A 15,332-nucleotide genomic window follows, 5' to 3' on the forward strand; every position below is an offset into this window, starting at 1 on the left:
CAGCTGCGCATGCATGCGATGCAGTAGATTCATGTCGAAGCAAGCAGCCCCCTCAGAACCATCTCCAGTCTCTCCACCCCCTCCACTAACCGATCCTCATTCTCCCACATGAAGCACAACCTAAGAAACCCATCTACTCGCAACCGGGAGCCACCCAGATCCGGTCCTGGTACAGCAAACAACCCCCCTTTCCCAATCACCAGCCCCTGCTTCGCCGCCTCGCGGTCCACATTCTCACTACTCACCCCATCAGGCAGCTGAAGCCACAAGAAAAAGCCACCTGCTGCCATCCCGCGCGCCTCATCCGGCTGGAAGATTACGCCCAAGGAGGCCAGCTTGTGCCGCACTGCATCCGCCAGAAGGCGGTACCTTGCTGACACGGCCGGCAGGATAGTTCCGTTAAGGTGGGTGTGAAGGCTTCCATCTTCGAACATCTGGTTGATGTAGGTTGAGGTCAGGTGTGACGGTGCACTGCCGGAGATGTTGGATCCACTGCGGGGACAAGAATGCATTTAGCTCATGGCTGCCACGGGGTGACTCAATTCCCGAGCGAGAATAAGGAAGCAGGGAAAGAATACATACCACTGCGCCAACGCATCTACGAACTTCGGGGTTGCTTCCACCCAACCCACCCGACAGCCGGGGCCGAGGATTTTGCTGAACGATCCGTTGCTCACCACATTGCCGAACTCATCATCCCCAACACCACCATCCAGTGTACGATCAACGTCCACAAGCCGCGGAATAGGCGGGCGCTCTGTGGCCATGACAGGGAGGAAGTCATACACGTCGTCGCACACAAGAAGCGCGTCGTGTCGTCGCGCCAAGCGAACCAGCGCCTCGCGGCGGGGGACGGACATAGTTGCGCCGGAGGGATTCGCGTAGGTCGGGACGCAGTAGATGAGATGCTTGTATTGCTTACCAGGACTCGTCTGGCTTACGCCTGTGCTTCTGGCATTCCCACCATCCCCACATGCCTTAGAATTACATGCTCGATATCGCGCATCTGCAATCCCCCGCTCAACCCACTCAACCAGCAACCCCTCCTCATCCTCCGGAACAGCCCGCAGCCGATTCCCCAGCCCTGCGTTCCGGAACATGGCAAAGACCAAGTGATACGACGGCTCGGGGAGCCACACCGCCACCGTATGGCGCGGGTCCGTGAAGACTTGCAGGATGCACGCGAGGTTCTGGGAGGCGCCGCCCGTGATGCAGATTCGCTCGGTGGGGATGGGTCGCGCGGGTGCGTAGAAGTCTGTCAGCCATTTGGCAATGCTCGTCCGGAGAGGATGGTGGCCTGCTTCGTCGCCGTAGTCGAGGGCGGGGATGTAGAGGCTTGGGTTGGAGAGGACGGTTGCGGCAGCTGAACGGAGGTGGGTGGCGGGGAGGAGGGAGGGGTGCGGGGAGCCTTTTTGGAGGTTGATGGGATGCATTTTGTTTTGTGGATGCTGTTCTATGTTGATAGGGGGGTTGGATAGATTTATAGGACTCAGGGGGGTGGTTTATAGAGAGAGTACGTAGCTGGGCAGAAGTGAATGGATGCTAGCCCTAATTTAAGGTGAGTTTCATCTCCGCTGCCCGAATGGGCAATGTATGCGATTGGACCAATCATATCAACCCTTCTATAGTGAGAAAACGGGACCCTCGGGTGGAGCTTCTTCACTTATGGTGCATATTCATTTGCGACAAATCAATCAGTAATAATAGTGTATCTTGCTTTAGGTCTACAATAGTGCGATGATTCAAGCACCTGTGTGCTTGGCAGCCACCGTCCGATCCAGATAAAAATGAAGTTCACCGGAAATCTCCACCGTCAGTTTAGCATCCGGCACTAACCCATTCTAACCACCGGTCATGGACGACAGTGTTTCATAGATCCAGTCAGTCTAGTATCATTTGCTAAATGTTTCTAATCCATACTCCTGATTCACTGTGCAAAGATAGGTTATCATGATTTTCCTATCATTTGTTCTTAATGGGACTGGGGCATGCTATCTTATTCGCCCCATTATCAACCCACACTCCAACAAACATGACCTCCAGAGCAAGCAATCCACATACCACGCACACCGACCAAAAGCCCAGTCCCCTACCCAAAAAGCATCCCCCTCAAATCAAATCCCCGAATCATCCTGAAACCGCCCATTTGGATTCCAATGATTCGCCGGATTCGCATACCACCGCTCCCAGTTGTCGCATGTCCGATCTAGCTGCTGCTTCGCGAAGGTCGTCGGGACCTGCGCGATCTGCGCAGCCAGCACCTCCTTCAGCTCTAGGTCCTGCAGTGCGAGGCCCCCGGACGCGTGCCACGCGATGTGGCAGTGCAGGGTCCAGACGCCCGGGTTGTCGGTCTTGAAGGCGATGACGATGAACCCGTTGCTGGGGAGGAGGACGGCGTCGCGGCGGCGGGGATTGTCCAGGGAGAGGTCGAGGGACCCGGGGCCGTCGTAGGGAAACTCAGAGTATTGGAGGATGGCGAAGTCGTGGCCGTGGAGGTGGATCTTTGTCCCGAGATATGGGGCTGGGTTAGGATGTGGTATTATCGAGCGTTTGGAGTTGGGGTTGGACAAGGATTGAGGGACTCTAACCAGGGGTGAGGGGGTGGAGACATACCGGATGAGCAACAGGTACCAAGCGGCCCCCCGACACCGGGGTGGGATTATCCAAATTCCCCCCGATCAAGATCATATAGTTCCAGGTGGATGTTTGTGGAGAACCCACTGGTGGTTCCTCAGCCAAGTAGATAACGGCATTAGGGTCGTAGGGCGGGTTGAGGTGGTTGACGGTGGGCTCGGTGTAGTTGACGAAGACGGTGTCGTTCAGGAACTGCCACACGTTGACCGTTGCGGCGGCGTCGTTGCCCTCCGCGGGCAGGAACCAGGTGTCGATCGTGACGGAGGCCTCGAGGAGGGCATGGTTGCTGTGGTACTTCACTGCGGTGAGGCTGGTAGCCGGCGGTTCGATGGTCCACGGGACGATGGGGACCAGGTCGAGCATGTCACTGCAAGTGGAATTGTACGGCCAGGCTGTCGTGGTCGGTACCGGAGGTTCATCTTCGTTGTCATCCCCGTACCAAAGGATGCCCTGTCTGTCGTCCGGGAAGGTCTCGAAGTTGTGGCATCCCTCTGCGGGCTCGGTGCGGATCCAATAGCCCTGTTTGGATCTAGAAATCTGTTTCTTGCTTAGGGTTTCGAGGACGACGTGGTAGCGCTGGCCTGTTTGGCCAATTAGTGGTGATTTCTCTCAGCAAGCACCGTGTGACCGTGTCAACAAGAACAGCGGCTTGGGGGTGAGCATTACCAATTCCAATATAGATGTGATTTGTTCTATACGGTTCGACTGGGACCAAGTCACTGCCGATGACCGTCATGTTGTGACCATCGATGCTGAAAATAAACGTGCTATCCGTGGACGCGTTGATCAGGCGTAGAATGTATCTTTTTCCGGGCTTCACCTTCCTATGATATCGATTCTTGGGGAATGATCCGGCATAACTCCCTGATTCACATTAGATGTCAATGACTGTATCGCATATTCCTCACAAGGCAAATGCCACTTACCCTGTCCATTGATCAGAATACTAGTCTGTTTAGGAGGCACGCGGGGCGGATTTGCGACAGGATTCGCAAACTGCTCCTGGTAGTAGTCCATGAACGCACTGCGGTGGTTGTGGTCAGAGATGAGGATCGGGTCCAGGGCGCTGTCGAAGTTGGCGGATGTGGGACCGTGGATCGTCATCGGACCCAGCAGGCCATCAGAGTACTGCAAACTGTAATGGCTGTGGTACCAGGTGGATCCATATTGAGTCGTGTTGAACACGTAGCTGAAGGTGTCCCCGGGTGCAATGGGGCATTGAGTGATTCCAGGGACGCCGTCCATGAGGGTGGACCCGAACTGGCGAATGCCATGCATGTGAATCGCAGTCCCGTTCTTGAAGAGGGTGTTCTTGACGGTGATGTCTAGATACGGCTCTGTTCAGTAGTGGAGGGAGTAATGGATTTGTGTTTATACTTACTCACTACGTCCCCCCAGCACGCCTCTGTCAAAATGTCAGTATCCAGCAACACCGTTGATCCCGAAGAGAGCATCAGCACTCACGTATCCAAGGGCCAGGGAAAGACTTGTCAAACAGCTTGGCATATGGAAAGTCGATGCCATCCCAATTCGCAGGACGCTTCGTATCCTCGCCCACGGTGAGGAAGTACTAGGATTGTTTACCCTTTCACTGCGTCGAGAAGCTGGCAAGAAATACTTACTTTGCGTTCGATTCCAGTAGGAGCCCTAACTTCATAGTCCGTGTGTATAGTAAAATCCTTAGAAGCATCGGTCCGATGTTTCAGCCAAACACCTCGGTTGTTAGGCGAGGGATCGTAGGTGTACTCGGCTGCCATAGCAGGATAATGGCATTTGAAGGGACCATGGGCACTCTCATCCTCAGCAGCGCCTGGAGGCACAAACGATAGAGTGCCTGGCGCAATTGGGATTTGAGGTGACTCCGCTTCATATGGTGCACGGAGCAATGGGAAGCTCGACTGGAAGCCGAAGAAAGTTATGATACTGATGATGTAGGTTTGTAAAAACATGTTGATTCTATGTGAGAATTGCAGAGGAGAATTCGTTAGACCGACACGAAAGCATGGCAATTTATTCTCCTGTATCGCAGATTAGACCCCTGTCCAGGCTTTCCAAGTCCGAGCAGAATGGTCAACCGAGATCTCGTATAACGCGCCCGGTGGCATCCTTGCCAGGTTCTTTCTCGGAAAATCATAACGTGGGTCAGAGATGCAGTAGCGGTCATCATGGAAAATACAAGAAGGCTTCTTCTAGGGATGGTATCTTGATCCTGAACTTGTGTTCTTTGACCATCTGCTTTCAGAATGAAGCACGGAATAGATCCCTTCTATTTTGCATAGCCTGTAGACTGCTGTGGCAAGACCTCACTATCATCGTGTCAAGGATATCTCAGTTAGAGGAGAGAGCCATAAAACAGATATCTACGATTCTACTGTAGAGGAGCTAGAATAGTAAGCACTCGGGCCCTATTACAATCTAGCTGTGAGTGTTGGAGGATGGACCCAGGCTCCACTCAGAGCAGCATCCAATGACAAGCTATGCAAATTAAGCCTATCGGTCATCCGAACTCGTATGAACATCAGCAAAATAGGCAAGGGGCAGGGATACCTTCAATAGATATGACGTTTTTGCGAGCTCTTTGTGTCTGAAAGCGATTTGTTCTAGGCAAGAACCCAAAGCAAGGGAGGGCGGCACATAAACTACCTGCTGAATACAAGAACCTGGTCAACCAACACTCCCAGAATGATATCTAACCATGTATCTTATATTGGCACATCATATTCTTTTCAGTGTGAGTTTGAGAAACGTATGTTGAGCGCACGAACGATGTGCCTGGGTGCTACAAGAACCCACGGGAACCCGACTGCCCGGCTCCCCAGGCCCGGTACGCCCCATACGCCCCGTGTAACCCTAACACGACAGCAAAAAGCAATGACACAGTAATATCAGGATTACTCGTTACACCTGTTAGCATGGTGACACCAAGATCCCTAGCTGTCCACGTTTCCGTGACTCCATGCTGTGCTGACGCAGACGGATCCGAGATACTCTTATGAACCTGTTTTTTCTGGAAGCATAATTAATGCTCTGTATCCTGGCCATGGAGGAACCAGGACTGTCATGGACTGCCCATTTTCAATACGAGTGAAGCTACGTATTGAGATACGATTTGCAATGACGCATAATAACCGGGCCTTGGTCACAAAATCGTCATCAAGTGACCTCTGTTTGTCCGAACATGTACTCCAGATGCGATCGTGCTGGGTACATCCTTGCAACGACTGAACTTCTTCTTTTACATCGGTGCACGTTCACAAGTCATTTTTGTCTCCTTTGGTGGCCTGATTATTGAAGTGAAGAGGATTATTGATAGCAAGTCTCCGAGATCTTTGTCTTCAACGGTGCAGTAATTCGGGGGTTTCCAGTTCTTATCGGTGGCATCAGTGGTGTACAGCGGATTACAGCTGCCATCCTGCAAACACAGTCTCCCTTGCGGTACTAGGTGCAAGTACCTTTTCAAGGAAGCTGAAAGGCGAAGGCCCCCTAAGCACTTTTCCAAGCACCTTTCCAGGTCCTTCATAAGTATATTTCTCAGCCTCTCTCGGAGTAAGCAGGCTAGCAAAGCTTTTACCAAAGTCTCTATATAAGAAAGTAAGGCTATCACTAAAGCCTTCATAGCGATCTTTTCAATGAGGCATGGAGGTATTTACCTATTACTGAGTTGATAGATCATTTTATTGAATCCTGTATATTGAGTATGCAATGGATGAAGCTTGGTAAGAATATATTGCCTATAGTAATCAGATTATGCAAATCTTCGAAGATAACATGATTCACCCTAGTACTTACTTGTGAGCGAGGGTACTAGGAGAGACTTTACTGCCTTACTAACTTTGACAAGTGCTTAGAAAGGTCCTTAGAAATCGTAAACCACTTTATTGTATTTGCAAATGTGAATCAAAATGCTGAGAATGGTAAACATTCTATATTTGCTCTCAAGATAGGTTGCTATTCGCCGTAGTTGGGGCCATAGCCCATCTTCCTCTGCACATAGGATGCGCTAGTTATCAACAATGTATGGTTATAATCGATGTAGATAGTTCTTTGAGAAGTAGTCTCCATCTAATTAGAGATCGCTCTTGCCAGCATAAACTGCAGTCGGCCCCAACCATAAGTTATTTTCTTCAAAGGAGCAATGCTCCACCCTTTCTTGTGCCACCAGCAATACAGCCATCAAGAACGTACGGCTCACAACATCTCCTCCTGTTCTCAGTTATATGATATTGTTGCGTCTGACAAGCTAGACTAGGATCTATGTAAGAACGCTTGGTTCTCCTGTCTTCATGTATTAACGATACTCCCGATCATGACCTTTTACTCACCTTACCATGATGACTTGGTCTTCTAATAGCATCTGGTCTCCAGTTGTGACATCCATCCGGTTGGCTTCGGGATGCCCACCATCTGATCAATAGGGCACAGGACCTTGGCCGAAGAAAGAAAAGGCATATGTAAGAAGATATAAGGTGATCTATGTAGATAATAAAGTGTAGATTTCTGTTAAATATATAGCCGCCGCCGTAAGGCGCCGGGCGCGCGTGCGCCCGTGGCCCCGAGGGGGCTACTGCATGGAACATAACCTCTTCTTCAGTCATTTTCTGCGCTTCTTGGGAATTCAGGTATACCTGAAGGGTGCGCGTCTTCACCGGGATGCAACCACTTCCATGCCAGGGTGGTCCGGGTGGTAATTCTCTCTCTTTCTCGATCGACTGTTGAGTATCCCGGTTACTAATCATCCTGACAACAGGGAACACGCCGTGAACATCGCCACCCTGGCCGACCACACCCAGTACCTGGTGGACGTGGGCTACGGCGGCGACGGCCCCATCCTCCCCGTGCCCTTGCTTGTCACAACCCCTGAGGTGAGGCTTCCCAACCTGGGCATCCAAGAGCTGCGGTTACTGTACGACACCGTGCCGGGCCTCTCATGTCAGCAAGGCCAGAAAGTATGGGCGTATCAAGCCCGCCAATGGTGCTGATTAGTCCTGTCGTCCATGCTACGCCTTCTCCGATCTCGAGTTCCACCCTCGCGACTTCGAGGTCATGAACTTCTACATCAGCCAGTCCCCGGCTAGCTTCCTCACCACACGCGTCCTGGTCATTCAATTCCTGCAGCGGGAGGGTCAGATCTACGGAAAAGTCGTTCTGAATCAGGACAAGGTCAAGGTCATCACGGGGGACAAGTCCGTGCTGGTCCAAACGTGTGCAACCGAGGCAGAGCGGGTTACGGTGTTGCGAGGGCGGTTTGACATTATCCTGGCGGGGGATGAGCAGGAGGCGATCTATGGGAGAACCTCCGCTCTCACCAGATGCTGATTGATATTTTCCCCGCAGTGTCTCGTGGTTTCTAAAGTGCTGAGTTGAGATAGAGCACGTGGATGAATAGAGGTGCAGGGGTCTAAGAGGGTTCGGGATGTCTCGAAACAACTTCTGAGTTGCCGATGTTAGTATATCATAACATTCAGTACTTACATAACAAGGTAGGTAGGTAGGTAGTCCAGTACAATATCTATTGATCTGAAAATTGTGAGATCGCTTGCAGATCTTTTCGCACTAATTCACAGTCAGGATCTTGCTCCCTGAGTACCTTAGTCTCTACACTATATTGGGCCACGCGGTCAGGCAGCGGGTTAGAAGAATCAGACTCTGCACAGATTTTTGAAGTCCGATGAACTGCGCAACATCACTTTTCTATCTATATACCTACTGAGAGTAGTTCGAGGCTATGCCTTCAGGTTCAATCGGACCGACCGGTCACCTCAAGTGTAGCAGGTAACTGACCAATGAAAGATCGGTATCACATATAATGCAACGAGATCATCTGCGGTCACGGGACCATGATTCTTCCTTGCTGAGTCAGCATTGTCGGTTATGCCAGATCACGTGTCAAAACTGAAGACGTCTTGGAACCCTCAATACAGCTCCGATCCTGCCATAGGATAAATGATTTATTCATTGTCTATGCTATAACCACTGTGATTTGATGTAGGACCTCGGCAACATAGTCATTAAAAGTCCAGCTATGGTTGCCAGTCTGGCTTCCTTCGTCTGAAGGTATAATTTTGTGCCCGGGTAAAGAATGGGGCCGATAACAGATTGCCTGATCTTCCAAGCGCTGTTAATGCTGGATACTTACACTTTACAACCCAAGCTGACATTCAGCACTTTTGACTTCACAAATTTATCTTGATGAATAGATCATTTGAAAAGAAGGACTATTATTATTAATTTTCACTTCCAAAACAACGGACTATGCTGTCTTCAGCATTCCTTCTCGGCCTACTGACAGTCGTCACTACTGTTCTCTCTAAAACAGTAGAATATGATTTCAACGTTACCTGGGTCCTCGCCAACCCCGATGGTGCCAAAGCACGACCAACGATTGGCGTCAATCATGCCTGGCCTTTGCCGCAGATTCAAGCTGACATTGGGGATACCATAGTTGTGAATGTGCTCAACTCGTTGGGCAACCAATCCACGGCTCTGCACTTTCACGGCATTTTCATGGAGGGCACCCCCCACATGGATGGGACGGCTCAGGTTTCCCAGTGCGCTATCCAGCCTGGATCATCCTTCCAGTACAAATTTCAGGTTAGAATGAGATTACATAGTCACTGGCACGGCCTAATGGTCGGAGTGAAAGAACAATCGTCTAAGTAAAACCAACAGGTCAACCAGCCAGGAACGTACTGGTATCATGCCCATGCGGAGTCGCAGTACCCGGATGGACTTCGTGGCCTCTTGATCGTGCACGATGCAGCCTCCCCGTACCATGATGATTACAACGAGGAGATTGTTTTCTCGATCTCGGATTGGTATCACGAGCAAATGCCGGAGATGATGCCACACTATCTCCATCAGTCTATGCTCCATGATCCCACGCCGGACTCGAGTTTGATCAACGACACTCAGAACCTCCAGATCCCGGTTCGACCTAACGAGAAATACCTTGTTCGGATTGCAAATATCGGTGGCTTCATGGGACAATATCTCTCAATCGAGGACCATGAGATGACGATCGTGGAGGTGGATGGTGTCTATACAAAGCCAGCACAAGCACAGACCATCTATATCGCCGCGGGTCAGCGCTACGGGGTTTTAATTGAGGGCAAGAACAATGCCAGCCGCAATTACGCTATTACCGTGACCATGGACAAGGTATACCCCCCCCCAGAATAGTAGATGCGGGATCAGTTGCTGAGCTGCTTCTGCAAGGCTTTGATCATGATGGCCCACTCGCGACCTCAAGTCACTGTTACCGGGTGGTTAGTCTACGATCCGAGCCGGCCACTCGACGAACCATCCGCAGAGATCGACATCTCGCAAGCAATTGACGACATTACGCTGGAACCGTATGACGGGGAACCACTCTTCACCTCACCGGATCAGAGCATCACTCTAAATATGGGAACGGCCCGACTTGCGGATGGAAAAAGCCAGTATGTTACCTCCCCTCTCCTCCCATCCATCCCTCCAGCCTAGCACTTTTGAATTACCCCCCAAAGCCACCTGTCTAACATACAAACTCCCTTGAACAGCTGGACCTTCAACGACATCGCCTACACCCCGCCCGAATACCCGACCTTATACCACGCCCTCGAAGCCGGGGCTCTATCCACCGACGCCGCCACCTACAACCAAACCACCAACACCTTCATCCTCGCCGAAAACCAGACCGTAGAACTGGTGGTCAACAACGGCCACATGAGCCGCCACCCGTTTCACCTGCACGGTCACAACTTCCAAGTGGTCTACCGCTCCGAGGCCGGGAACGGCAGCTTTGCGGACACCGGAGCGACCGAGGCGGATTTTCCTAGGGTTCCCATCCGGCGCGACACAGCCATTGTCCATCCCGGTGGGAATCTGGTGCTTCGGTTTCGATCGACGAATCCTGGTAAGTAGTGCCTTTCTTGCTTTGTTTTGATCTGCTCGTGAAACATAAAGAAGAAGAAAAAAAGAAAAAGAAAAAAAAGAAAAGAAAAACAAAAACGCTCATTAGGTTTGTCCTATCAATGCTAGGGGTCTGGATCTTTCACTGCCACATGGAATGGCACGCATACTCGGGCCTCGTGCTCACCATCGTCGAAGCCCCGCTGGCTTTGCAGGAGCGGATGCGGCTCACCACTCTTATCCCGGCGGATCATCTCGCTGCTTGCGCGCCTGGGCAGTCCTTGTTGTCAGGATCGGGTGTTGCGGCCGATGAAGCGGTCCCATCTTCCACGCCAGCGGAGATTGAGGGCGATGGAGCGAGTTCCGACACCGTGGGTGATCACAAAAGCTCTGCTGCTGCTGCTGCTGCTACTGCTGATAGCAATTGGAACCGGTAAGTACAGCCATCTATTTGTCTCTTGTCACGGTAGACCGGGCAGCCGGCGGTCGAAACCAAAGCACTCGACTAATTGCATGGACAGGGCGGGCGCTTACCTCGGTTTCTTGGTGGTCATGATGATAGCCACGGGGGTTATTGTCTGTCGCGAAGTGCGGTGGTGTGCTTGCTCTGGACGAGAGACAAAGTACGCACCGCTGCGCGCGGGAGCTACGGGAGCTGGGGCTGTCTCTGCCTGAGCTTTTGGCGGGGGTCACTTGGTAAATTGTGGATGAACATGCGGTCGCTATTGCAAGGCTTGTACATAAAAGGACATGACCAGATTATGCAGTCCCGTGCGACCCTGTTTGTATAAAGGTTGTGTTGAAGGTGCTTGGTGTATATATTTTCGATAATATACTCCCCCGATCTGGGTATACATAGTTGCGAATGCCAATCGACTAACAGTAAATTCGATAGTCATGAACAGCTACTTAGCAAAGTTCGCTCTGAGTGTGTCAAACATAATACACAATATAACAAAGACGACGGTCTACTGATATTCTGGACCGACACCCCCGCTGGTTCCGATTAGCGAGGGTGGCGCAGGTGGAGATCGGGATTTCCCATGGATTGTTCGATCGCTCGGAAATCCAGGTTTCGGCAGCCTTGGCCAGCCTTGGAATCAGCATTTCCGCTGCGATGACGTACTGCATCTCAAGTTGTCCCAGCAGCAGAAGAGGGGAAGATTCAGGTAATCAAGTCTCCGTTGGGATACTTATTGTCATAGTCTGCATGTTCTCTTCCGCTCATGTGAGAAGGAGGAAGGTCTTTAGGGCTTGGGTGCACATAGTTGCGGCTCGTGCAACCAGTTGACATTCCCCGCATGGGGACTCAACCCTAAGAGTACGTACATACGGTAGTATGAGGACTAGGCGCAGGGGCCATCATCAAGACCCACATATTACGGAGGTGAGCTTTTGACGAGTACCTTGAAAGAGCCGAGGCGGGGCTCTGGCTGTTTCTTCGATTTGCCGATGGAATCGAACCAGGTGAGCTGCAGACGATCTGGACCTGGATTCGCACGTGTACGCAGGCCAAGCCAGGACCAGTCTAAGCGAGATGCTGGGCGCGCATTGGCATGACCAGTCTGTTGCAGCTATATATACCCACTACAACCCTTCATGAACACGTCTCTCCACAAGACAAGAAGATCGCTTGGCGGTAGTCCCGCCCAAACACCTTATAACAAGGCTGAATGCTCACCAGTACCTCGATCGCGAACATGCAAAGTGACTAAACGCAGGCGAAAACTGCCCCTAACTTATTACCATGGCGCCCTCCCACCCGCATATCACAGGTACAGTACCAAACCCCCCCCCCCCAGCACCTCCCAACACCAAGCCCTAACTCAGAGCCCCAAAAGCGCGATCCTTCGGCTACATCGACCCCAACATCCCCAACCCCAACGGGCCCAACGACACCTCCATCATCATCTACGGCTACACGCCCTCGCTCGCCCTGGCCGCCTTCGCCGCCACCTGGTTCTTCCTGCATTTAGTGGTGCACACCATCCAAACCCACCGCCACCGCAGCTGGTGGTGGCTCCCCTTCTCGGTGGGCCTGATCTTCGAGATCATCGGGTACATCGCGCGGGCGCTGTCCGCGCGCCAGGACCCCTACAACCTGATCTACTTCGTGCTCAACTACTTCTTCATCGTCACGGCGCCCGTGTTCTTAGCGGCAGGGATCTACACCATCCTGTCCGGGCTGATCCCCCTCCTCGGAAGACAGTACGCCCTCCTCCCGCCGAAGGCGATCCTGTGGTTCTTCATCACCTCCGACGTGATCTCGACGGTCGTGCAGATCGCTGGCGCCGTGCTGGTCGGCGTGCGCGAGTCGCGGCAGCAGGATCCCTCGGTGGCCAATAATATCCTGTTGGGGGGTCTGGCGTATCAGGTGTTCGCGATGACGGTGTTCATTGTCGTCGCGGCGGGGTTCTTGGTCCGCGCGAGGGGGGTGATTTCGAAGGGCAGGCGGAAGGGTGAGGGCGAAGAGGGGAATGAGGGGCCCGGGTATGCGGTGTTCTGTGGGGTGTTTGGCCTGGCCACGCTGCTGGTGTATCTGCGCACGATCTTTCGGTTGGCGGAGACGGCGGAGGGGTTGGGCGCGACGCTGGCGACGGATGAGGTCTACTTTGCGTGCTTGGAGTTTGCGCCTATCGCTGCGGTGGTGTTGTTGCTTGCGGTGTGGCATCCGGGGAGGTGTGTTGGGGCGAAGGTGGGAGGCAAGGCGGGGTCGTTGAGGGTGAGGTCTTATGGGTTTTGATTTTTGGTGTTTTTAAATTCGTTAGGGCAGGGATTTGAACGGAGATCTGTGGCCGTTGCTTGAGTCTTCTTGAGCATGAGTTGATGAAGTCTTGAGATTTATCCTATGAAATTGTGTTCGACAATTGGTAGGATGGATAGGCTGTCTACCTGGTGCAGTACACGATTATAAGAGTAGAGTGAAGGTCCGCTTCCTGTACAGACTATTGCAGTGCGGTGGGTTCCATGCCAACACGCCACTGGACCATCACGGGACGTTGGCGCTGGAGTCAAGTGCTTCTAATTGCATGGTACAGGCTACTCAAGCCAAACATATCTACTTTGATTGATCCATAGATATTGAGACACGACAAGTCGTTGGGAAAGAGCTCTTTGTGCTCCCCATCGCTCAAGCATCCCTGCGCTGACGGCTAGACTGTGTTTGTCTAATGCGATGTATGTTCAGTGATCCCCGAAATACGTCTTTTGCAGTATATGGCAGTTGGGAACCTAACGCACCTCTACTGGAGACGCCATCGAGTTGTAACTCGACCAAAAGAAATCAATTGTCGCCTCCCAATGCTAAGATCCACTTCCGTGAAAGCTGGAGAGAGTGCCACAGCGGAACCGTATATTCGGGTTTTCGCCACTCGCAAGGATTCAGCAAGCTTCAGGCGAAAGCGGATTGCTGGCCGAGAGGAGGAGAAAGTGAGAGCCTGCTAGTATGGTCACACAGAGTCACATTGCGAACAATAGAACTGCCAGACCAGAACCTTTGTGCGAGAATACTATTATACGGCGTGATGACTACTGGTAATTAATGCTGCTTCCATTGATAGCGATGAAGTCACAGCGAAAGGCAATGTATCATACTTTTGTACTATCGAGACTGCCCGTAACAGCTACCTGTTATTGCGGATGCTGCACACCACTCTCTCTTGAGGTTTTTCATAAAGTACTTCGTGCTTGTGCACTACATCCTGCAACAGCCGTGGTTTTAGTCCAGCTAGGGCAAGGTAGTCTTTGCTGCAAAACATCATACCCCAACATTACTTGTTGGCCGTGCGCCGGCCGCTTAGAACTGTCTCTCCTTTTCTGTGCGGACTTGCTGCACTGGCAATGACTGCGACGTGATACACCACTCCTCATCCCCAACCAACGATCAATTGTCTGGCTTTGTCTTCAACAAGAAGCAGGCTTAAACCTCAAGGCCAGGCCATTGTGCTGCTGATCGGTGAAAACATAGCTATGCCCAGGCCAACCATTCGAGTTGACATGCAGCCCGTTGAATCCGTGGGCGCTCTCCTTCAGGCGGAGCCTGACCGCATTCCCTGTGGGCGAGCCCTTGAAGACTGCCAGCCGGCCCAGGTTGTCATTGGCGTAGGGCCAGAGCTGGCTCTGCGCCCCGAGATCCAAGAAGGCCAAGAAGGCGGGATGGCGCTGCGAATTCGGCGAGCCGTTCAGGTCCTTGAGGTAGAAGCCGTCGTCCTCCTTTACAGGGCCTCGAAACTCGCAGTCTGTGTTGCGACACACCTGGAACCGCCGCTGCATGCTGCCTTCTTTAAAGGCCAGCAATTGCCACGGCTGCGCCCAGGCGCCCCAGCGTGCTGTCCACGATCGGCCCGAGATCTGGATGGATCAGGTTGTAACATTGCCCGTAGTGGATTCCGAGATGGTTGTCGGAGACTGGGGTATCACCCTGCTGCATCTGCGGCTCGGGGGATGATGCGCCACAGGGAGGAGGGTCCTGGTCGAGCAGCGTCTGCTGAAGCGGGTCGAGGGAGTTAGGAAGGGTAAGAGCGCCCGAGAATAGAACCGTCAGGGAGACGAGGAGGATGGATTTGAAAGTCATGGTCGCCGCTAGCTTCACTGTTCGGAGTTGGTTGTTGAAATGCTTGATTCTTACTTTCGAGAGAAACAGAGCAATGTTGGTTAGAAGGGGGGGAAAGTGCTGCTACGCTCCCTTGATTTCGAATTCAGAGCACGAATATGTCAGAGAGATGATTAGTAGTTCATTTATCGTGCGGGTCCTCGACTTTACCAAGATGTAATCCAGACTGAGTTTGATGATTCGATCCGCACGAGCA

The 15,332-nt window shown here is 52.1% G+C and overlaps 6 protein-coding genes across 6 annotated transcripts; 3 read left to right on the forward strand and 3 right to left on the reverse strand.

Moving 5' to 3' along the window:
- Positions 1-29: 29 nt before the first annotated feature.
- Positions 30-1,433, reverse strand: BO82DRAFT_408986 (aminotransferase-like domain-containing protein; the record flags this gene model as incomplete). Its single annotated transcript, XM_025639712.1, has 2 exons — positions 30-492; positions 583-1,433. The coding sequence occupies 2 exons, from the start codon at positions 1,431-1,433 to the stop codon at positions 30-32; spliced, it is 1,314 nt and encodes a 437-aa protein (XP_025486098.1).
- A 681-nt stretch (positions 1,434-2,114) lies between these two features.
- BO82DRAFT_297629 (multicopper oxidase) lies at positions 2,115-4,583 on the reverse strand (the record flags this gene model as incomplete). Its single annotated transcript, XM_025631955.1, has 8 exons — positions 2,115-2,501; positions 2,614-2,901; positions 2,977-3,215; positions 3,301-3,494; positions 3,557-3,959; positions 4,016-4,039; positions 4,099-4,204; positions 4,257-4,583. 8 exons carry the CDS (start codon positions 4,581-4,583, stop codon positions 2,115-2,117), a joined length of 1,968 nt encoding a protein of 655 aa, XP_025486099.1.
- A 2,619-nt stretch (positions 4,584-7,202) lies between these two features.
- Positions 7,203-7,950, forward strand: BO82DRAFT_369837 (cysteine proteinase; the record flags this gene model as incomplete). Its single annotated transcript, XM_025637188.1, has 3 exons — positions 7,203-7,318; positions 7,382-7,580; positions 7,618-7,950. The coding sequence occupies 3 exons, from the start codon at positions 7,203-7,205 to the stop codon at positions 7,948-7,950; spliced, it is 648 nt and encodes a 215-aa protein (XP_025486100.1).
- An 843-nt stretch (positions 7,951-8,793) lies between these two features.
- On the forward strand, positions 8,794-11,358 carry BO82DRAFT_359665 (ferrooxidoreductase Fet3). The gene is made up of 6 exons (XM_025636625.1): positions 8,794-9,225; positions 9,304-9,792; positions 9,850-10,073; positions 10,173-10,528; positions 10,654-10,957; positions 11,046-11,358. The coding sequence occupies exons 1-6, from the start codon at positions 8,887-8,889 to the stop codon at positions 11,197-11,199; spliced, it is 1,866 nt and encodes a 621-aa protein (XP_025486101.1). The 5' UTR covers positions 8,794-8,886; the 3' UTR covers positions 11,200-11,358.
- A 793-nt stretch (positions 11,359-12,151) lies between these two features.
- BO82DRAFT_323146 (RTA1 domain-containing protein) lies at positions 12,152-13,506 on the forward strand. The gene is made up of 2 exons (XM_025632788.1): positions 12,152-12,299; positions 12,366-13,506. Exons 1-2 carry the CDS (start codon positions 12,272-12,274, stop codon positions 13,265-13,267), a joined length of 930 nt encoding a protein of 309 aa, XP_025486102.1. The 5' UTR covers positions 12,152-12,271; the 3' UTR covers positions 13,268-13,506.
- Positions 13,507-14,427: 921 nt separating this feature from the next.
- BO82DRAFT_407640 (uncharacterized protein) lies at positions 14,428-15,097 on the reverse strand (the record flags this gene model as incomplete). Its single annotated transcript, XM_025639644.1, has 2 exons — positions 14,428-14,874; positions 14,933-15,097. 2 exons carry the CDS (start codon positions 15,095-15,097, stop codon positions 14,428-14,430), a joined length of 612 nt encoding a protein of 203 aa, XP_025486103.1.
- Positions 15,098-15,332: the final 235 nt, after the last annotated feature.

This window comes from Aspergillus uvarum, assembly GCF_003184745.1.
Source record: "Aspergillus uvarum CBS 121591 unplaced genomic scaffold BO82scaffold_101, whole genome shotgun sequence".
In the NCBI taxonomy this organism is placed as follows: domain Eukaryota; kingdom Fungi; phylum Ascomycota; class Eurotiomycetes; order Eurotiales; family Aspergillaceae; genus Aspergillus; species Aspergillus uvarum.